We start from the raw sequence: 24,522 nt of genomic DNA, 5'->3' as shown, positions 1-24,522 counted from the left end.
GTTCGAGCTGCTTCCTTATTGTGCCTTCTTCTGGAGATATTGGGGGGGATCAAATTCTGTCTGTGAGCTTTTGTAACCTTGTTGGACATTTTAAAAATCGATTTTGTAGGGTTGTGGTCAGTTGGGATTTTGACATTCTAACTAATTTGAGTATTGTGGCAATGAACTACTAATAGATTGTGAGAGTGACAAACATGATGTTACCGCAAATTTATTGCAGCAAGGACAGCAAAGGACATAAGCATGAGTGAAAATGTCCTGTATATTTAACCTTACGGAAATTAGAGGTTTCTACACTTCTTACCATGAGCCAAGAGAGTTCATTGAACACCTGTTACTGCAGTTGTTACCATCCATAACCAACAGAGACACAGCTAAGTTGCTGGCCTCCCTATAATCCAGAATTGTTAATGAAAAAGGACCTAATTAATTTTTTGCTTGATTGTCACCTAATGGATGACTAGTGAGTACTGGGTCTTGGGGTGGAAGTTCTTTGAAATGCTTGTTTTTCCATGACAAGTTTTCATAATCTTTTGACTGTTCAAAAAAATTATCTTGTTGGAGACTAATTGCTTGAAAGCTTTAAATAGACTGGTTGGGCAATAGGATTCATGTCATTTACTTGAACGTTTTTACTACTCCAATTTGCTTGGTGCTTTGTTTGTCCTTTTGCTTAAGTTCTTGTTGGTAATTGGTCTGAATCTTTGTCTTCCTTACTGTCATTGAAATCCATGTTCGTGGTTCACCCAAAAGCATATCAACCAAAAAAGAGAGGGAGTGGGTCTAAATGTGATGAACATGTTTTACAGCAAAAGATGGCTTTTGGCGCTCACTTAAGAACCATATAGTACAAGACCCTATTTAAAATGTTGTAGCCCTCTTTGAAAATTTAACTGATTGGGGTTGGGTCACCCTTAGCCTGCCAAAAGATACTCGAATCTTTGTCTGAGAAGCAAACATGCTTGCTGGGGAACAGCCAAGTTTCAAAGTTTTTGGTACGTGGCTGACCCTGGAAGACATCAAAAACTCCAGTTGTCCTTTTCTCTGACCATGTAAAGGGACTCTTGAGGCCCAAAAGGCAACTCTACATGGCATAGCAATAAATTTTACCTCTTTTAAGAAGAAGGGAAAAGAGTGTAAATAAGAGAAGCATCACCTCTTTGTGTTTGCCATCCAAGGACCACCCATCCATAAACCATTACCATTATTTCTACATTGAATGCTGCTTGTCTCCACCTCTTCATTTTTCTTTTCTGTTTTTTGTTTTTCTAAAGTGCCTGGCCTCTGCTTCTCAGTTCTCCATTGATATATAGCTTTCTAAATATGAATTTTCTTTTGTATGTGTATAATACCTTTTCGACCTCATTGAAGGTTTCATTGAATAAGGTCCCCTCTTAGAGATCTTTTTGTTCAAGGTTTAATGGAGTTTGCATTATTCTCACGACATGGCTGTCCTAAGCTGGGTAACCAACAGAGTGGTCATTGAAACAAGTTGCGTCAGTTCATTTAGTATGTTAGCTAGGCTTGTTTACTAATCAGACAAGTCAAGCTCACCGATGAGCTGTTGCTCAGCTTTTATGAGTGATGCCATGTCCTATTGCGCAGAGTGTTCTTGGACTGTATTAAGAAGAGATGTAATCAATCAGGTTTAAAAAGGTGAAAAAACGTAGCCCCAAACTTTATCTGCTTTGAGGTCAAATTACAATTCGTGGCAGTAAAATCCCCACTTCTCAACATTATAAAGATATCAGTAAAAATTTTGTGAAGTACAAAATATGTCAGGTTATCCCTCATGCATTCTTATTCATTACCTCTAATGATTGAAACATCCATTAGATAATTTACCCTTCTCTTAGCGAGGACTTGGATTAATGATTCTAATTTCCCAACTGTAAAAAAAAAAAAGGGTAATATTAGATGTCCCCCGCAATAATGAAGCAAACTTTGTACAAATTGAAGATAGGGTTACATGGCCTTCGGGGCGACCTGGTTTACGATTTTGGCATTTCATGGAGATAGTGACCACTGGCCATAACATTGGATGCCGATTGGGTGTAGCGTCCACATTAACTATTTAACAGAAGGGATGAAACCAGAAGGACTTGGCACAATTATTTGGTTCACGTAATAGATGTGCAACGCAAGGCAAGTCGACAGTAGTTTGGGGCCTCCATTTCTGATTTTCTTTTGAGGGCCATGGCAACAGTGCTAAGCTGCATTTTTGCTCTTGAGGACTCCCCTCTGGTCCCCAGGGCCATGTATTTTTTTTTTTTGAAAGTTAAACTGGGATTTCATTGGAATGCGAAGGGAAGAAATTGGTTTCCCTCAGCCCAAATACAAAAGACAACCGTATCAGCAAAAACACCAAATATTGGTTGGTATACTCACTTCCCGATCAGTATACCTTGCCAATATCTCCCCAGGGCCATGTATTTTAAAACTCTTATCCCTTTATATATATATATATATATATATATATATATATATATATTTTAAGTGTTGGAGACATAATCTACATGTTTGTTCACTACTTGGTAGACTTTTAGATTAAGGTCAGAGTTTGCCATTCCCTGGCAGAAAAAACATATATTTCTTCTCTGCATGTTACTTTGCAGCAGAACTTGACATTAAGCAAGAGCAAGGATTATTCAACTTTCTTGATAAAGAAGAAAACTCATTTTGATCTTCCATAATAGTCTCTTCAAAACTAACAACATGAGACTGTAATTAACTTTTGCACCCTACATGCTAAATCTGAACAAAAATTTACCAGGTTTAAAGTCATAGGTGAGAGTTACAAGTCTTACAGAAAGCAAACAAATAAGTCAGTCAAGAAAGGTTGATTCCCATGACTCACGTTGAATTTCATGTTTGTTGAAAACATTATTGGAAGGTTGGGATCATAACATTTTGGTAGTGGTTTCAGTCAAAAGGACCATAGATTGCCAAGTGCTATAGATGGAAGAAGCTATATAAAAGTAACCCCATCTATTTTTATTTTTTACTGCTGCTTCCACATCTTGCCATGTTATTTCCATTTTCTGTCCCAAAAAACGCAAAGGAAAGAAGAAAAGAAAGGAAACAACCCATGGCTGGGACAAGGACCCACAAGCCTCTATGGTCATCTCTTTTGTTGTCCTTTAAACTTTACAGCTGTAAGCAAGAAAAAGTAAATATGGTAGAAGGGCAAAAACCCAAAAAGAAATTGGAAACTACATGAGGAGGGTTTTGGGCCAAAATTTAGTCCAAGTTATTTAATACTACTAAGTGTAGGCCTAAATTAATGAAGCAATAAGAAGGAAAAGTGAGAGAGAGAGGGAGAGAGAGACCAGGTCAAAAGTTTGTTTAAGATGAGCGAGCTAAAGCCTAAAAGCTCCCCCCAGCCATGATCATATTATTCTACAATTATTGGTGTGGGGACACACTGACCTCATGATCTTTTGGTTCTTGGGAGCAAGCTGTTTCCCTTTGAAAAAACAACACATTCCTCTCTCTCTCTCTCTCTCTCTCATGAATCATGAGCACTTGCACGCATCTACTACAATCTACGCTCTACCAACCTTAAAGTAGAGAACAAGAAAAAAGGACCCCAAAGACAATCTCTCACAATATCAAAGATTTTGTCCCCCAAATTCAAAATTCCCCTTTTATCTCTTTTACCTTTTTATATGGGTCGAGTCAGTGGGTGCCTCCGAACCTACACCCTCAACTTAGTTTTCCATAACTCTCTTCTTTGTTCGATCATTTTCTTTTCAAATCTTTATTATCATGACCAAGATTTTTCTCCCTTTTTTAGTTAGATTGCCGTTCCTTGTAAGATGGTTTCAATCACAATATTATGATTTTATATAGGATTGAAATTTCAATGTTAATAGCTAAACCGATAAACCATTACCAATTTACGTTTTTATCATATGGAATGAGACAAATGACTAATTTGAGCAAATACTAGAATTACTCTTCGTACTCAAAATCATCTTTTAACGTTTTTACAATGGTGTTAAGATTATTATTATGCATTTAATGCCGACACCATCCCACATGGTGCTTTATAGAGGATATATATTCACATATGTTAATCGAAGTAAGCATTCCATTTTCAGATAATTTAAGAAAAAAGAAGTGGCTGGATTGATCAACACAGAGAGACAGAGAGAGAAGGAGCAACTATTTTTCCAATCAAAAAGTGCATAAGCATGCTCTATTTTTATAGAGACTCAAAACGGCTTGAAAAGAAGCCTTAAATATTACCTTCCAACACGTGGAAAAAGTAAAAGAAATTAGATACTATATACATTTTTTCTTTTTTAAACAAAAATAAATATATAAAGGAAAAAGAATTGCAAGGAGTATAAAGATTTGAGGCATGCTGAATTGGAGAATCCCCACTAAAATGCGCTCAGATTCATTGTGCTCAAATTAGCAAAAAGGAAAGGGGGTGGGGTGGGGAAGAAGAAGAAGAAGAAGAATATTGAGAACTTTATGGTAAGGGGAAATACCAATAGGGGGAAGTAGTAGTACCTTTTGGTTTTAAGGGTGGAAAGGATAATGGTGGGTTAAATGGGAGTTAGTCTAATCTGATTAAGTAAGGATACAAAAAGGGCAGATTCCATCAAATAAAGTTAAGGAGGAAACATCCCATTTTGTTTTTTAAGTATAGACTCGGATTGGTAAAAGCATTTTGTGAGCATTCTTTTGCCTGTCCTTTACTACTTTGCTATTTACATTTTCTTACATAAGCGCGTGCGCTTGCATTTCTTATTCATTCCAACCCTACGCAATCCCACTCAAGTTTCTTGAGCAGCCCCACTCACGCTCCAAGTAAGGCGCGTGGAGAGGGGAACTGGGGACACGATCTTACATTTATTTGCATTGCTTCTTGACTAGGCTAATGGACAAGAGAAAAGTGTGGAAAATCCAAGAGCAAGAGAGGGTGCGTTGTTTTCTTGCTGGGCCAAAGGCCAGGATTAGGTTTTTGAGATTTGAGAGAGAGAGAGAGAGAGAGAGGGAGGGGTGATGGTCACCTCTAGCACTTGCAACGAGGTCAAACCTCCCAATGCAAAAGTCTCTCTCCCTAAAAACCAAACCCCAAAACCCCACTGGCCGACACCCTCTCTCTCCCTTCACATGCATGCATACAAACAAACAAAACCTTCTTCTCCGGTTTTTTCTTCCATAACCAAACACACTAGCGCATTTAAATATTATAAGATAAAACGAATGTGCCGGTCATTCGTGGCTACATGGGTCTCTCAAGCTAATGAGAGAGAGAGAGAGAGAGGAGAGTTTGACAGAAATAAATAAATAAATAAATCATCACAGATAAAACAAAATTGTGCTCTGAATTTATTTTTATATGGTCATAGAGTAAAAATATTAAAATATAAATGTTTATATAAAAGTAATGCTTTGAAAAGACACTTGCAGATTGAAAAATAGAGGTGCCAAATGCCAAAGACATTCACACACAGAGAAGCAGACTGCATACATTCTTCAATGCGCCCCTTTTTTCTTTCCCCTAATCCATTTTTCTCCCTATGTCTAGTTTGCCACCCGTCTCAACAACTCTCTGTGCCACCCCCCACCCCCCACCCCACCCCCCCTTCCTTAACTTTGCAATAAGACTCGGGGCATTCTTGGAATCGTAGAGATGGGAAGGCAAAGCAGATTTTTTTTCTTTTTCTTTTTTTTTCTCTTCGGAACTTAAAAATACTTGATTTCTTGAACCAAAAAAGGGACATAAGCATAATAAATAATAGATCTTTTTTGGACACAGAAAGATTAAGAAGGGCTGCCAACGATGTCTACGAAGAATCGGTTGAGTGATGGCAAACGCATTCCTTGTTCTTGGGCTCTGCTCTTCTTAAAGGGTGGCTCTGGTGATGAGGAGACTGAGCCTGACGACCCCGCAGCCCAAGAATCGTTTGAGCAATCGCTGCTAAACGCAGCATCAATCACACCGCTGGGGCTGCTCGGAACCATCTCCAGCTTCCTCTTGTGAGGATGAGGATTACTGCTATATGCATTGTTTTGGGGTCTTGTTGATAGATCAAGAATGAGCTTGCAACAGTCATTTACTCTTTCCTGTTGCAAAGCAGTGGGACAATAAATTAAATTAAAGATGTATTGTATAATTAATGTAGTCTATTCTTGCATATGAAGAGATAATGCATTAACTTAAAAAACATTTTCTAATAAAATTGTAACTAGTCTTATCAGGTACCTATAGTTAATAGTTAATCCTTAGTCACACCCTAAATTAAAAAGATGATGTACTACTACTCGTATATTTAATAACGTCCAAATAATTTGCTATTTATGGAATGTTTTTTTAACCACAATTTTGACATCAACAATGAGGAATACCCAAATTAACTACTTTATTAATGATTAAATACAAACCTTGCTTATTTTAAGAACACTGAGAAGTTGGTTTTGGTAGTCAATGGGATTGAAAGGCTCAACTTGGCCTATAACGTGCATCATTGTTGCAGTGGCCAATACAGAGGGAAGATAATGGACAGATCTTGAATCTACAAACAACCAAAAGAAAACATAATACCAAATGAGGAGAAAAAACACAAACGGGTATCTCTTTCGTTCTTTTCTTTTTTTTGTCCTTTGGTAACTACTCTCGAAGAAAATCTAAAGTTAATGTCATAGTGAACTTGGGAGAGCAATAATGGAATGCTTACCAGAGATTACACAGAGGAGGAGACGCTCACATCTCCTGAGAAACTCCCAATGGAGATGAGTCTTCAATCCAAGCCTCCTTATGATGTGATCAAGAAATGAAAGCGGGGTAACTGGATGCATCTTCCATTTCAGGGTGGAGAGAACCAAAAGCTCCATTCTTTGAATATTTTTGGCCTCAAAAAGATATTTTGTCTCCTCAACCTAAAACGAAAGCGAACATTAATACATGTTATTGACCCTCAAAATCAAGAAAGGATAAACAATTTAATTGAGCATATATATCAACATTGTTGTTCTGAGGCACATACCTGTAGGTCTAGAAGAAGAGGTACTTGTGTCTCTTCAACTTTTGCAGCCAAAGACAGACAAGTCACCGCCACAAGGTGGATCATCCAGGGCTTATCTCTTTGAAAATGAAATCTACTTAGGAACCTATCGAGATAGTTAATGGAAAGTACAGCCGTGAGAGTGGTGAATCCGTAGTAAGCATTGACTTTAAGCATCCACTCCACAGCCTCACGGCGAGCCACAGCGAGAGGCTCATCAGTTTCCACATTGTTGGGATTGAGATAAGCCGCCTGTTGCTGTTTTTCTTTAGAGAAGAGTGAAAGAAGCTCACCATCTTCCCAAAACATATCCTGCTCCAACAACAAAAGTGGAAAAAGAGAAGGGTTTCTGGCATTATTACAACTCCTGGAACTCATCTCTTGCTGTAAAACTTCACCTACATCATTTTCATCCTCTTCCTCTTCCCATTTCTCTTCTTCACAGTAGAGAGCATCTAGCAAGAAAGAAGGGTGGTTCTGTTCTTGTTGCTGTTGTGAGTATTGCTGTTCATGTTGTTGTATAGCCATCTTCTTCCAGTAAGAAGAAGAGGGTTTTCGGTCCACCTAGCTGATCATTATACAAAAGAAAACATCCATAAAGAAAAGCTGGTTGAGAGTTCCATATCTCTCAGCTATATCTATCTGCCTTTTCCCTAGGGTAAGTGCTAATAAGAAGTGTAGAGTTGGCTAATGGCTATAGATGGACATAGAGAAAGAGTAAAAAGGGGCAGAGAGGAAGAAAGAAAAAGGAAGAGAGGCTGATTTTTATCAGAATGGGTTTCACGCTTGTCCTTTTGTTTTTTCAATAAAATATTTGTACGCTAGTGTATTGTGTGTGATGGGTATATATATATATATATTTTTTGGGTTTTGGAAAATCTTTTCTTTCTTTTCTTTTTTTGGTGCTTTCGGTGTGTTTCGTTGGCGGGCAGAAAATGTAACGGCACACACACCAAGCCCGACCCCATGAAAACTACTTCTTATTCCTACCAAAATAAAGATGCACTCTGCTTTACCATAGATCCTTGGGGGTGAGTGGCAACCAAAACAAATGGAAGAAAGAAAGAGAGAGAGAGCTAGAGCTTTTCCATTGTAATTTCATATTTTCTACTGCCTTTTGTGGGTCACACTCATGTTCCAGGACGAGGCAATTCTACCTTGAATTAAAGTCAGACAATTTTGAGTCGACAATGCTTCATGCATGTCTCTTGAAGATGCCAAAATCAATTTAGACTTGGGTAAATGATCACTAGTTTCAATTACATAAAAGAAAAAAAGGGTAAACGTGTTTGATTATTGATAGAATATACAACGTCGTAGTAGAATATTCTGGATTTAATGATAGTTCAATTATACAAAACTTAGAATTTATAGCACTTTGACTACGCCAGTGGATGCAGTGTCAAAATCTAAAGGATGAGACATGGAATTTTGACTAGAATGGTAAATGGTCTACTGTACAAGTAGAAAAGATGAATGTAGAGAGTGAAGGACAAATAATTATAATTATAATGTATATTGAAAGTCTCTTATTCCGATTAAAAAAGATAATGACAAAAATTAAGAGGAGAAAAAAGGGCAAATGTACTGTAGGAGGAGGAGAGGGAGAGGGAGAGGGAGGATTCACAAAACGACAATCCGCTTAGTCCACCAGAGAGAACAAACTTCCCCAGAGGAAGGGTGTGTGAAAACATGTTAATCTACGCGACCTCGTCTTAACATTTCATCCACGCCCCACCATTTTCGTGGTGCGTCAAAGGCACGCTCTGATAGTGCGATAAAAAAGAAAGCAGAACAAGAGGCTGACTCGTAGTGAAGTCTTTCTTTATAATATTAAGAAAATAAATGATGGCGTCCTGTCTGCGGCAGGGACAGCCTGAGGACTGACCCATAATAAGCCGTATTCCCACGCTTTTCCCATTTGGGCCTTAACTACTTTTTCCAACTCTGTACCATTTCTATCCCTGTATCTATCTCCAGTTAAAATAAATACGTAATCTCAGATTTTATTTATTTATTTTTTTACCATGTCTCAATATATCTTTGCCACAGTTGATTTTTTTTTTTGGTATTGTAGTTGGTAATCTCGCAATGATGAAATACACATAGATAAGGTACAATTATGAGAACTCAATGTGTTATGTACTATTCATTTTCTATGTACTTGAGTTTTTTAATGATTATTTCCTATTTCTTTAAATATTTTTTTAATATGGTTAAAATATCACAAACTCGTGCTTTCAACTCAAAATATATTTCTATTTAAGTAGTTTAAAATTCATCCGTAATATTTTTATTCACTTAATTATACAATGTTTTTGTTGTACTAACTTTTTCACTCGTAAAGTAAAGAGATCTATTTTTATCCAGATTTATTTGAATCTTGATATTTTTTCATGGGAATCTCATGAAGAGTTAGATAGATTTTGATATTACTTATCATGAGCTCACATTTTCAACTTTACTATAGTTGAATTTTTTTTATCGTAGTTGGGAATCCCGTAATGATGAAATATAAGTGCATTTGAATGAATGCAATGTGTTACTTACTATTAATTTTTTATGTACTTGAGTTTTTGGAATGATTAATTTTCTTTTACATTTACTATTGTTTTAAAATACTTATCTAAAATGGTTTTTTTTAAGTTGGAAAAATCTCTCAAGGCTAGCTACTTGTAAAAGTTTCATTAAAAATGGAAAAAAAAAAGTATATTGGGGAAGAGGACATGAACTTTATCTCCAAAGTTAAAGAAATCTTAATCGAGGTACTACTTTCTTTACATATACTCTATGAGTGCATGGGATAAGTAATATTACTCTTTTACAAAAAGCTAAAGATAAAAAATATATAAGGAGTACTACTCTTTTACATTTATTTAAATTTAACATAAGATAGATTAATCTTATCTAGTTTTAAAATACCTCTTAATTCACCATCAACATTCTTGTCCTTCATGTGAATATCCTTGATTGGAGAGGAAATCTATAGCTTGGTAAAATTTTCAAACAATTTCGAATAGAAGTTAAATCATATCTAGTATCATAAGAACCTAAACTACTTTCCTATATCATATTCACTACCATCATGGCATCCATTTCAATCCAAAATTTGGAAAAATTGTACTCTCGACATAAAGATAATCCTCTTTGAAGAGCAAGAAGCTTGGCTTTCAAAGAGTTATTAGGACCAATATTCTCTGAAAATCGAAAATGAGCTTACCTCTGTGATCACGCACAACTCCTTCACTTGCAGCATGTTGGAATTGATTCTTGGAGCTCCCATCAACATTTAACTTGATTTCATCCTAGCATGGCTTCAATTATCTAAATATTTAGGGTGGTTTTGGTTGCTAATTTGAAAAGTGAATATTCCAGAATTTCGCAATGTCTAAATCACCTTTCCATTGTGATTTTTTTGTTAAGTCCTTTTTGTGAAGTTGTATCAACAATTTCCTAATGCGTCATATAATTAGTTAAGGGTAAACTCCTAGTTGCCTGTGCTTAGCACCATTTTTTTCAACCCACAAAAATCAACATATAAAGATAGGAAAAAAAAACATATAAAGATAGGTAGCATGACTTTAATGTGTCCTTACTTTCTATAGTCACCAAAATAATACCACACCTAAACAACTTGCATAATGTTCTATGGTTGAATAACAGAAACTTGAAAATTTTGAGTAAAGAAGTCCTAAACCTACCATGCTATTGGGCCTTGCCAAAGAACATGGAGCAAAGTCTCCTCCAAATTACAACATTCGTATTTTGATGCTAATTGAAAACCCTTAAACTGTAAGTGCACTTCAACAAGTACCTATCCATGAATAACTCTCCAAAAAAAGAATGAAATTGTAAGTGAAATGCTTTTATGCCAAACTAAGTTAAAAGCATTACTTACAATATGTTTTTGCCGAACTATCTCCTAAACACTCTTAGTAAAAAATTCATCATTAGAAGAAAGAGCCCAATATGCTACATCATCACAAGATTTTTCAATGGGAATATCAACTATATCTTTAACCATAAATTTAGGTAAAATTGCTTTAAATTTATCCACATCCCATTATCATTATTGTAAAAAGGGATTACTTTAGTGTGACACCCAATACCCTCGTATTGTGAAACCTCGACCTCCATAGACTCGTAACTAGAAGTAGACGCGATAACACGAATCAAGAGTAATTTCGTCATTTCTCATGGTGAGCTCCTAGAAGTAGTTTTCTAATGTTATTAAGGTCTAAGTGAGCCTAAGGAATAAATGAATGATGGTAAAATAAATGAAGAAGATAGAAACACTGATAATTTTCATAATAGGGGTAAAATGGTCATTTTGCATATCGGGTCTAAATTTTTATGTTTTCGTGAACTTGAGTATTTTTAGACTATTATGGACTTTGTCTCAATGTCAAAAGAGTAAAAGGTTGCAAAAGGATGGGAGGAAGACAAAGCCACCATATTAAGGGCATTTTGGTAAATTAAGTGAAATTTGGATTAATTTGTAGCATAAATATCTAAGTTCCAGCAACTTCCAGCAGCTCCTTTTTCTTCGTCCCATTCTTTCTTTCCATTTCATGTTTTTCTTCATTTTCCATGAAAAGAAACCTTGAATCCTCTATAAATCTTTCATAGAAAGTCCAAGTTTCATGCTTTTGCCCATTCTTTTATAGGGTGTTTCATGCTCTTCCACTTCTACACATTAAGAACCCTCAAAAGCCTTTCCTTAATACTTTCTCTCACTAGCTAGACATTCTAAAAAGAGAGAGAGAGAGAGAGAGAGAGAGAGAGAGATTTCCTACAATAGTTTGAAAGCTTTTGAAAAAGAATTCAACTACAAAGAAACCCTAAGGTGAGTAATAAGTTAGGATTTATTTTTAAGATGTTGATAATGGCTAACAGCGGGATTTGTGAGTGTTTTATTGTTGAGGTTATTTATTCATTTTTAGGGTGACTAAAGTAGTGAAATAAATAGCCACTTAATGGTGATTGGAAACTCGTTAGGAATAACTAGTTGAACTTGAGTTAGGAAATAGCTTTTGAAATTATATTAATGCCAATTTGGGTGATTGAGATGCTATTGGATGTGATAGGTTCCAACAAAATCTCACATCTCCATTCAGAGCATTGGTCGAAGTTATAATCGATCAAAGCATCAACAAGGACTGGTGAGTGAACTTGCATTTAAATGTTTTGGGATATCGGCATGTGTGTTGAATGAATCACATGAAAGAATTTATTTTTCTTTTCTTAAAAAACATGCATGGGAACAAGCCCTTGATGAAATGTTTCTATGTTGTGAAATGTGACTGTGACGAATCCATGTGCTATTGTATTATGTTAGTGTGTGTATATATATATATATACATATATATATATATATATGTTGTGTGTTGATAATTATGACCGTGCATGTGCGGTGTGGGAGTGCACATGCCAGTGATAATGGGGTGAGGGAGTGTGGATGATGAGATTGCCTATGTGCGCGATGTGGGGGGAGCACATGATGGCATTAGTTGTGAGCAATGTGAGGATGCACACGATGATGATGATATATGCCATGTGTGCGATGTGGGGGGAGCACATGATGGCATTAGTTGTGCGTAATGTGGGGGCGCACACAATAACTCTTGCTATGTGATGTGCGAAGTGCACATGAACTAGGTCAGGTGGTGATTATATACATGCTTGTATATATATGCTATAAATATGTTTTTATATGCTATAGAAAAGGTTATGAAAATAATATATGCTTGTATTGAATGTTGAAAGATTGATTATTGTCAAATGTGTTCAATTTGATTTTCGTTGCATCAGGAACAGATTTTAATACAGCAAAAATCCCCATAATTCCACTTGCCCTGTATTTCGCTGCAGCGAAATTTCATTTTCACTGCGACGAGAAATTTTCAGGTGTGGCAGACACTATTCTCACTGCAGCAAAATTCCATTTTCGCCGCGACAAGAAACTTTTATTTTGTGTGGATATTTACAGTAATTTTCACCTTCCAACTTCATGGTTGATCATGGATTTTTTTCAACATTAAAAGATTAAATAATCAAAGGCTAAATTATGGGGTTTTAACAAGAAATTAAACTAAATTGCATTATTTTTAAAATAAGTGCATCATGTTTTCTAAACTTTTTATACTGTTTGCTTGTTCACTTCTTATATTCACTTACTAGGTTTATACTCACGTTTTTAAACTTCATGTTTTAGGTTTCTGAGTAAAAGGTGACTAGATCCTAAGACGAGGTAATCCTCGCTATCCATTGTTCAATAGGTTTACCATGATACTAACTGTTAGCGCCCAAGCCTAGAGTCATGTTGGTGTATTTTCAAAATTAAAGGATATTTCACATGATGGAAAAGCTATCATTAGCTCAAAAGTTATGTTGCGAAAAGTGACATAATGTGTCTATTAGATATAGACATGTTTTCATGTGAATGGTTATATCTCTTGGAAGTTCATATCCAAAAGTTAAGAGACATGATTGAAAAGATACCATTGCTCAAAAGTTAAAGTGAATAGTTATTGTTTCAAGATATAACTCAAAGGTTATAACTTGTGGGATAAATAGTTATCTATTCATAAGATGACTATTGAAACAATAACTACATCTAAAGTTATGTTGGCAAAAATCATAAAGATACTTTCTAGACAAAAAGGTTGTGTCCTTCAAGAATAGACACTTGGAAGCCTATATAAAAGGCTTGGTATCAACCATTTTAGAAAAAACAAAAAACACCAACACCAAAACATACCAAAGATACCAAAAGTGTAAAGAGCAAAAGCAAGAAAGTGTTTTATTACAAACATAAACACTAGAGTTCCCACCATCTTAAAGATATTCTGAATTCCTTATCATCTACTTGCTGCAGAAAGTTGGTTATAAGGCCCAACAACTTTGCAAACCCTAAGGTGTATCTAGCGGTCTTCTTCGTAAGTGCGATACGAAAGTTAAACGTTGGCTTCATTGTATCCTTGAGACTATTCACGTTATTCCCCTTTGCATACAGAGTGGTGGGAGTGAAATAAGTCTTAAAGATAGACGTCTATTTGAAAGGCTCACCTTGAAGCCAATTTTGCCTATTCTTGAATACCGTATCAAAAACCCCCCATAAACACCAACAGTTTTAAGACTTATCTTCGTAGTATTCAAAATGGCTTCACTTAAGGAGATGGCTACCAACTTTGTCAAGTTAGATCGTTTTGATGGATGAGACTTTATTCGATGGCAGAAAAAGATGCGCTTCTTCCTCACGACACTCAAGGTTGCATATGTTCTAGAAACACCACGATCGAATGAGGAAGATGGTGAAGAATCCGTGGAAAGAACTCGTTTGAAGTAAAAATGGGATAATGATGACTACATATGCATGGGACACATTCTTAATGGAATGTGGGATGCATTGTTCAATGCGTACAATAACGAGGCTAGTGCAAAGCAACTTTGGGACAAGTTGGAAGCATAATACATGGCAAAAGATGCAAGCAATAAGAAATTCCTGGTTAGTCATTTCAATAACTTTAAAATGATTGATAATCGTTTTGTTATGGAGCAATTGCATGAGCTTGAACTCATTCTCAATAGCTTTAAGCGATATGTTCTTAAAATGGATGAAGCTATTGTGGTTTCTTCAATAATTGATAAGTTTCCCCATTCATGGAGTGACACAAAAAAATTCCTTAAACATAAAAAGGAGGACATGTCTCTCGAGGACCTTGGTAATCATCTTCGAATAGAAGAAGATTATTGGAAACAAGAAGATGTAGCAAGATGAAAAAGAAAAAGATTCTCATGAGAAGAATCTTAAGACTTCAAAGGTCTATGTGATGGAAAACAAACCATCAAACAAGCCGGTCAAAAGAAGACATTCCGCAGGTATGAAAGACAAAAGTCTTAAGTTCAAAAGGAACAGAAAATGGCCATGTTTTTATTGTAACAAACTTGGTCACTTTAAGGCAGAATGTAGACTTTTGAAAAGTAAGACACAAGGTGTGAACAATCACAAGTTTGTGGCTGTGGTTTTCGAGGTCAATCTTCTCCAAGATTATGGAGCATGGTGGATTGATACTGATGCAACTAATCATGTATGCAACGACAAAAGTTTCTTCAAGACTTTGGAAGAAGTTGATGATGGAAACATGCTATACATGGGAAATTCCTCCACTACACAAGTGAAAGGAAAAGGCACCATGGAACTTGTGTTTACTTCTGGAAAGACACTTGTACTAAATAATGTCTTTTATGTACCAGAAGTAAAAAAAAAACCTTGTGTCAGGTGACTTGTTGAATAAGTATAGCTTCAAATTAATATTTGAAGCAGATAAGTTCATCTTTACAATAGGTGGACAATATGTGGGAAGCTGATATTATTGTGAAAACATGTTTAAGCTTAATGTCAATAAAAGTATTGCTAATTCTGCTTATATTGATGCATCGTTTCATGTTCATGACAGTGAAGCAATCCTAACTAATCTATGGCATAATAGATTAGGTCATGTTCACAATAGAAGAATGCATGATATGGCTAACTTAGAATTAATACCCAACATTGATGAAAGTAATGATATGTGCAAGACATGCATGGCCACTAAAATCGCGAGAAGTTCATTTCCTAAGGTAGAAAGAAGCACTAAATTGCTTGAATTAATACATTCTGATGTTTGTGACATGCATAGTACTCTTTCTATTGGTGGAAAGAAATACTTTGTAACATTTATTGATGACTTCTCTAGATATTGCTATGTTTACTTATTGCATGCTAAAAATGAAACAATAGAGAAATTTAGAATTTATAAAAGAGAAGTTGAATTGTCTTGTGAATTGTTTGTTAAATGTTTACGAAGTGATAGAGGAAGTGAATATTATGATCCCAAGTATTTTGAATCCACTGGAATTATACACTAAACTACCACTCCATACACATCGGAACAAAATGGTGTAGCGGAACGTAAGAATCGAGTTCTTACAGAAATGGTCAATGTTTTGCTTTCTAATTCGGGTTTGGGAAAAAGATTTTAGGACAAAGCTTTATTAACGGCTTGCCATATATTAAATAGAATCCCAAATAAAAGGAGTAAAACTACTCCTTATGAACTATGAAAAAGACAAAAGTCGAACCTTAATTATTTAAAAGTTTAGGGATGTCGAGCCATAGTAAGGGTTTCGGAGCCAAAGAAAAGAAAATTGGGTGAAAAAAAATTGAATGCATATTCATAGGATATGTTGAACATAGTAAAGCATATCGTTTCATGGTAATAGAGCCTAATGATTCATATTTCGTAAATACGGTCATAGAATCAAAGGATGCTATCTTTGATGAAACAAGGTTTAGCTCAATTCCAAGACCCAAGGAACAAATAACAAAAAGTGATAGTTTCTTAGAAAATTATGAGAAAACTATCGAGCTTCGGAGGAGTAAAAAAATTAGAAAAGCAAAGAAATATGGAGCCGATTTTCTCATATACTTAGTAAAAGGTACAAGGGAGGAAACATGTGAATACCTACCTTACTGCTTTAATGTAGAAGGTAAAGGTGATCCTCAAACTTATGAAGAGGCAATGAAGTCTTGGGATGCTTCCTTTTAAAGAGAAGCAATACAAGATGAGATGGCCTCAATAATGGGAAACAAAACATGGAAATTGATAAACCTTCCACCAGGTTCCAAGCCAATAGGCTGTAAGTGGATTTTCAAAAAGAAAATAAAAGTTGATGGAACCGTGAAAAAGTTTAAAGCAAGGCTAGTGGCAAAAGGCTTTAAACAAAATGAAGGTGTTGATTATTTTGATACATATGTACCGGTAGCAAGAATAGCTACAATTAGAGTGCTTATGACACTTTCATCTATATATAAGATGGTAATTCACCAAATGAATGTTAAGACAGCATTCCTAAATGGTGACTTAGATGAAAAGGTGTATATGGAACAACCCAAAGGGTTGTCTTTCCTGGTCAAGAAAGGAAAGTGTGTAAGCTTGTAAAATCCTTGTATGGATTAAAACAAGCACCTAAACAATGGCATCAAAAGTTGGATGAGGTTGTGCTAGCTAATGGCTACAAGATCAATCAATCTGACAAGTGTGTCTATAGTAAGTTCCATAACGGTAGAGGTGTCATCATTTGCTTATATGTGGATGACATGTTACTATTCGGTACCGATTTGGAACAAGTGAAAAACACAAAAAGGTTCTTATCAATGAATTTTGACATGAAAAATATGGGCATGACAGATGTTATTCTTGGTATAAGAATAATAAGAGACAATAGTGGCCTAACATTGTTTCAATCTCATTACGTCAAAAAGATTGTAATGAAGTATGGAAAGTCATATTGTATGCCCATGAATATGCCTTATGATTCTAATCTAAGGCTAGTAGCCAATTAAGACAAGCCAATAACACAAAATGAATATGTAAGGGTGATTGGATGCCTTATGTATGCAATGATCTGTACAAAGCCGGATATTACATTTGCGGTTGGGATGCTAAGTTGGTTTACTAGTAATTCGAGTAAACAGTATTGGTATGTTGTTCATAGAGTTCTAAGGTACTTAAAGAGTACAGAAAATTATGGCATCTGCTATTCAGGTTTTTCTTCGGTTCTAGAAAGGTATACAGATGCCAGTTGAAACTCAAATAGACTGAATTACACATCCATGACTGGATAGATTTTTACACTTGGTGGGGGTGCTGTTTCTTGGGGTTCTAAAAAACAGTCTTGTCAAGCGGACTCCACCATGGCGGCTAAATTTATAGCCTTAACATCTGCCACCCAAGAAGTGGAATGGTTGAAAGACTTACTTTATAAAATTTCGCTGTGGCCTAAGCCAATGGCACCAATCTTGATACGTTGCGATAATGAAGTAACTGTATCAAAGGCATATAATCAAGCTTACAATGGAAATAGTCGATATATTGGACTTCGACACAGCATTGTAAGGTAAAGGATTAATGACGGTATAGTCACTATAAGTTATGTGAGGTCTAGTGAAAATTTAGCGAATCCGTTTACTAAAGGTCTGAAAAAGGACTTGGTTATAAAGACCTCAAGGGGGATGGGTCTCAAGCCTATTAATTAAATCGTCAATGGTGGAAGCTCACCTCGACGCTTGCGGCTGACCTGCAAGTCTTAGGTACTGACCATTCTACCACATGGTGATTGCAAGCACTAAAGTATATTTTCCATCCCAAGGTGTATAGTGTCTGGTTCCCATAATGTGTAAGGTAAGGCTAAATGAAAAGTTCTTAATGACCCATAACATATATATGTTGAAGTACTATAATTATAAGGTACTTCTGATGGGGGCTACCTATATGAGTGGAAGTGCAGCTGCTTCTAGGAGTTAAAGGCTTGACTCTGACAACATTCATGAATGGATGCAAACACATGGCCATAAGCGTGTTGGCAAAACTAGATACAATGTGAGCAAGGAAGCTTGTGTGTGTTTAGTGGTTCGACTAATCAATGAAGAATCGATGGTTCAATGCTTGGTCAACCACTCAATTCAGACTAGAACCAACCACACTCACTAAGTGAAGGTTCAAATCTGTAAGATACCTTCATTTATGCACAAGTTTCCCAAAGTTGTTGGTATTTGAAATTTTGAAAATGGTGGGAGATTGTTGGTGTATTTTCAAAATTAAAGAATATTTCACATGATGAAAGAGCTATCATTAGCTCAAAAGTTATGTTATGAAAAGTGACATAATGTGTCTATTAGATATAGACATGTTTTCATGTGAATGGTTATGTCTCTTGAAAGTTCATATCCAAAAGTTAAAAGACATGATTGAAAAGACACCATTGCTCAAAAGTTAAAGTGAATAGTTATTGTTTTAAGATATAACTCAAAGGTTGTAACTTGTGGGATGAATAATTATCTATTCATAAGATGACTATTGAAACAAGAACTATATCTATATCTAAAAGTTGTGTTGGCAAAAATCATAAAGATACTTTCTAGACAAAGAGGTGTCTTTATGAAGAGGTTGTGTCCTTAAAGAAGAGACACTTGGAAGCCTATATAAAGGGCTTGGTACCAACCATTTTAGAAAAAACAAAAAACACCAACACCAAAACATACCAAAGATACCAAAAGTGTAGAGAGTAAGAGCAAGAAAATGTTATGTTTTATTATAAACATAAACACTAGAGTTCCCACCATCTTGAAGATACTTTGAATTCCTTATCGTCTACTTGCTGCAGAAAGTTGGTTATAAGGCCAAACAACTTTGCAAACCCTCGAGTGTATCTAGCGGTCTTCTTCGTAAGTGGAATACGAAAGTTAGACGTTGGCTTCATTATATCCTTGAGACTATTCGCGTTATTCTCCTTTGCACACCGAGTGGTGGGAGCAAAATAAGTCTTAAAAATAGACGTCTATTTGAAAAGCTCGTTTTAAAGCCAATTTTGCCTATTCTTGAATACCGTATTAAAAACCCCCCATAAACACTAACAAGTCACTCCATTGACGGTCAGAGTCTTTGAATGTGTACATGTAAACTGGATGTAATTTGCTAAGAATCGTTTGGTAAACTATTTATGTATATTATGATTGATGAATACCATTATGAGTATAAGCTTGGATTTTATGAATTGATTTCAATGAAGTTATTATTTGAACATTATGAGTTATAGATCTTAAAAGGGAATATGGATAATAAATGGGTTATTGTACAGGTTTACACAGAAAGACTTGCTAAGGCCTAGTGGACTATGCTTATTAGGCCCTTGAGCCGATCATGGCCCGAAAATTAGACTGTGACATTTAGTCATTGACTATAAGTGAGAAAGGAAAGAGTTTACCAATGGTTGTACTCTTATCCAACAATCATGCCAAAAGAAAAGTTCACATTTTCCTATCTTCCATCAAATTTCCTCTTTAACAATTCTACAACCATTCTTTTGTCGTTTCCATATGAGAGAATCATGAATTTTAACTTAAACTTGCATTGAAATTTGACCACCACAATATTTAGCCTTCATGAACCTTGCTCGTATACTATTTGAAGTCCGAATTGCCACCAAAGTTTCATATTGAATGCTTCAAAAACATCTATTAAACTTCTAATATCAAGGCCACTGTTAGTATTGGGAAATCAAATTTTTTCCCAAGTAGCTTAATGTATATGTTTAGAAGTTGTAGAATTTCCCTATAAAAAGCTGTTAAATATTCTTTCAATCTTTTCAACTACACAAAATGGAGGTTTTAACACTTGAAGTAGATATAAAGACATCAAAGATAGGACTCTTTACCAAAGTAATTCGACCCTTTAGAGATAGAACTTTGTTTTCCCATTTGGAAATTCTGTCTCTAATTTTAGATATGAGGGAATCAAAGAGACATGAATTTGTTAGGCCTTTGTATAATGGTGGCCCTAAATAAATTATCGGTAGCTTTTTATGAGCAAATCTTGTGGCTGAATGAATAATCTGCACTCTAGCATTTAGCAATTTTATTGCTAATAATAAAGCAGCTTTTCTACGGATTAATTTTCTACCCAAAAACCATCTCATATTCTTTTAAGAAAATTTTCCCAAAGATGAGCGATTCCCATTAGTGAAAATAATTATTTCATTAGCAAAAGATAGATGACTTACCACCATAGAGCTACCTACCGAATAGTGCAATGAAGAATATTTTCATATAAAGCATTCAGTCCCCTAGATAAGTATTCAACCGTTAGGATAAAAAGAAATGGAGATATGGAGTCACCCTGTCTCAAACCTCTCTCAGATTTATAGTAAACCACCAAAACACCAGTAAATCACTGAAACATTGTTGATCAATAATAAGAACCAGCAGTTAGATATACACTGCTAAGTCATACTAATCCATTGGTCATTAAATCCGAATTGCCGCATCATAATAAATAAAAAATTCCAACTCAATTGATCATATGTTTTCATCATATCAAGCTTCAAAGTAGTATTTCTTCCTCTAGTTTTCTAATCAATCTTGTGGATTAATTCTTGAGCTAAAAGAATATTATTGCTAATAAGCTTGCCACCAATAAAGCCACTTTCATTTTTTGAAATTAGTTTAGGCAAGATTTTTGTTAAATGATTTGCTAGAAGCTTGGTAACTATCTTGTTCAAAACAATACATAAACTAATAGACCGAAATCACTCTAATGCATTGGATTAGAAATTTTTAGTAATAGAACAAGTGTTGTAGAAGTTACCCCTTTAGGCAAAATAGCACCATGAAAAAAATCTATCATCGTTGCTAATAAATCACCAAAGATTATTTTCCAACAATGTTGATAAAATAATGAAGAAAATCCATATGGGCCTACAACACTATTTTTATCAATATCAAAAATTGTTTCTCTAACTTCTTGCAATGTTGGGTCTTCATATAGAAACACATTATCATCCATAGCAATAAGAGATGGAATCAATACGGCATTTAAATTGTGATCAGTCATATTCTTCTACCTTCATAAGGTTGGAAAAGAAATTCATTGCATAAAAGTGGATGAGAGATGTATCTTCGATCAATTCTCTTTCACTGCCTTGAATACTAAAAATGTGACTCCTAACTCATTTTTTCCTCATCATCATGTGAAAAAATTTTGTATTTCTTTCACCTTTAACAACCCACTTCGCACCTGATTTTTGCTGTAAAAAAAACTCTTCTATAGAATTTTATTGAGTTCGGCATAGGTAAAGTACATCATTTCTCTATTCACTATAGTATGATCATTTTGGTACATAATCTCACTTTTAGAAGCCATTGTTTCAACCATTTGAACATTATGAAAAATGTTCCCAAAAGCCACCTTATTCCACCATTTTAAATCGCATTTCAGCCATTGTTGTTTATTTAAAATATCACAAATTCACACTTTCAACGTAAAAAGATATGTTTATATAAGTGGAAAAAGACTCTTATAAGTTTAAGACTTATTTCATTCCTATCCAACGTGGAGTCCATGATATGTTCACTCACTCAATTGTACAGTGTTCTCATTTCACGGGCTTTTTTATCAGAGAGAAATCTACCTTGATTCAGACTTAATATTAGTAAAGAATTAGATAAGTTTTGATAATATTAATTACGAACTCACATTTTAAACATAAAAGACATGTTTGTCAAGGGAAAGCCCTTTACTTATAAACTTAAAATCTATTTATCTCTTATTGATATAGAATTAGTAACAAAAACAACATATGAATAATAATCATACATTTCATTGGAAGTAAAAGTATATAAGATTTTGGATAGATATAAACTTCATCTTTTAATCATCAAATTTTGAAAGTGAAAGTTCAAAATTAGAAATTTAGATTTGAACTTTGGAGTGACAAAATCCTTATATTTTAAACAAGTTATACCTTTCTTTCAGTTATAAAAACAGGAAATTAAAAAGATGAAGAATTGTGGTGATGGGAATATTTTATAGTAAAGGTTTGGGAACGTTGTACTTTGGTTCATTGAAACAACCACCAGCTTTTCCATTCGACTCCAACTTCTCTTCCTTTAAGGAGAAAACGTCTACTCCAAACGTTGCCCTATAAAACAGATAGCCAGGCTTTGGCTATTCGGCATAGTCAGCCCCTCGGAGGGCCTGGGCTGGTTGCCAATTATAAGTGCTCCATAGTTAATTATAGCTTTGAATGGAATAAGATAAGGAGAGAATAGCCCTTAAACCAATTGACAAAAGAAAGAAAAAGGCTAAGGTATTTGAAAGCAGTTGAATTACATTTAAAAACAGTTGGAATTATGACATTGATTCATTTTTCCTTTTTGGAAGAGTCAATTATGTGAATTTGGAATACAAATTGCAAAAAAAGAGAAAAGAAGAAAGGAAATCGGAATAAAGTTGCATGCAATCATCTTAATTCACATGCATGGGGAGGTGCCCTCGTGCAAATGCGCATTAATTTTCACAAAGAGGGATTAAGATGGGTGTGACGGCCAACCAAACCCAACTCATTTGGGCAAAGTAAACAAGTGTTGGGTCTAGTTTTACACTATATGCTATAAAATCATTTAGCAATTAAAGCAGATGAATTCAATCTTCACCCTAGCTAGCTATACCACCAGCAGCTGTTAATTACCCATCTCTACTTTTTTTTTTAAATTTCTTTTGCAAATTTGTTTAGATATGGTTCTCAATCATGAAACAGACCAAACCCATCTTTTGGAGAGAGAGAAGAAAATAAAACATCAAAGTGAATGCTTTGTTACTCTCCACCTAATTACCTGTCTGATTAACTGCTTTTTAACTGGTGTTGGCACATCAAGAGAGATCATTTTTTAAGCTGATCATTAATCGCAGTAACAAATCTAGCATGATCATTATTACCCTTTTTATTCTGTCTAATTTGCTTCTTTTCATGCAACGTGGTGGCAATCATGACGAGACGATAACAACACTGATATTTAGATTTGGATGTCAGATTAAATGCACAAGATCCAGCAAATATTGCAAGCCAGCTTCTAGATGTGCCTTTTATATGAAAATTGTCTTGTTATTACATCAATATCAGTTGAGTGATCCATATTTCAAACTTTGTTGACTTTATATTGCAAACAGGAAAGAAGAAACTTTGGGTATATATATATATATATTTGGGTTAGAAAAGAATAACAGCGGAAAGCAAAAACTAGAAACTGAGATTGTTGGGAGCATATCGGTCTAATCATCTGCTAATACTTAACCTGGCTTAGTTTATTAATATAATTAATGCAAGTCTTCTTATGGGGAATACCCAATGTCGACTCTGATAAGACGAGGAGAAGTACAGGTCAAATTTGTGCAACCACTCAGACTTTTGAGTAAGTATGGTTTGTTGTTTGATTGTCTTTGTTATCGCAGTGGATTGCTTCAAGAATTCAAAGCAAAAACCATGACACACCCAATAATGTCTTGCATAGCTTTGAAAGTTTGAACAACGAGGGAGAAAAATGAAAATGAGAAAAACCAACCATCCCCAACGTATGAAAGAAGTGACTAGACTGAGCTTGACATCTCTGACTCATCGATAAAACAAGGCCCAACCACTCTCTTGAAATGGACTCCTTGGAAGAGAATGAGGTGAGAAATGAGAATGGAAGTTGTGGAACTTCATGGCTCCCACAGTTGCTTAGTGGTTGCCATATCAGGTCTTTTGAGTGTGATCGTTCAACTTAACCATTTTTTTGTTCCCCAAATGCATCATCACCATCATAATGGACACAGGTTTTGAAAGATTTCAAGTTTTTAACCATCTTAGCAATAGTTTTTTTTTATTTTTCACTGGTATGGTAAGCATATGGGTACAGCCTGGTTAAGAATAAGAAGTCATAATCACCATAATGAATGAAAAATAAACAATATTCCTGGAAGTACAAAGTGGAAACAGATTATTATGCAGGCAACTGTGAAACGACTGCTTCATGTTAAAACATATGTCATCATTACAGGGTAAAAATGATTAGTTCCAGCAAACAAAGAGGGGATGGAATATGGCGTAGACATAATCCAGTCAAGTTAATAGCTGTTTTTGT

General features: G+C 35.2%; 1 protein-coding gene across 1 annotated transcript; it reads right to left on the bottom strand.

The window, feature by feature from the left end:
* On the bottom strand, positions 5,375–7,828 carry LOC18607985 (cyclin-D3-1). The gene is made up of 4 exons (XM_007042436.2): positions 7,005–7,828; positions 6,696–6,897; positions 6,403–6,533; positions 5,375–6,084 (listed from the first exon to the last, which is right to left on the bottom strand). The coding sequence occupies exons 1-4, from the start codon at positions 7,548–7,550 to the stop codon at positions 5,782–5,784; spliced, it is 1,182 nt and encodes a 393-aa protein (XP_007042498.2). The 5' UTR covers positions 7,551–7,828; the 3' UTR covers positions 5,375–5,781.

This window comes from Theobroma cacao, chromosome 2, assembly GCF_000208745.1.
Source record: "Theobroma cacao cultivar B97-61/B2 chromosome 2, Criollo_cocoa_genome_V2, whole genome shotgun sequence".
NCBI lineage: Eukaryota > Viridiplantae > Streptophyta > Magnoliopsida > Malvales > Malvaceae > Theobroma > Theobroma cacao.
This window is presented reverse-complemented; position numbering and strand designations above follow the sequence as displayed.

Bases quoted from the DNA above. Each gene is read 5' to 3' on its own strand.
- LOC18607985 (XM_007042436.2), bottom strand. From the start codon at position 7,550: ATGGCTATACAACAACATGAACAGCAATACTCACAACAGCAACAAGAA. The intron at 6,534-6,695 runs GTAAGCATTCCA...GGTTGTTTGTAG, and splicing joins CCTCCTCTGTGTAATCTCTG to ATTCAAGATCTGTCCATTAT. The intron at 6,085-6,402 runs GTTTGTATTTAA...GCTTTGCAACAG, and splicing joins GTGTTCTTAAAATAAGCAAG to GAAAGAGTAAATGACTGTTG.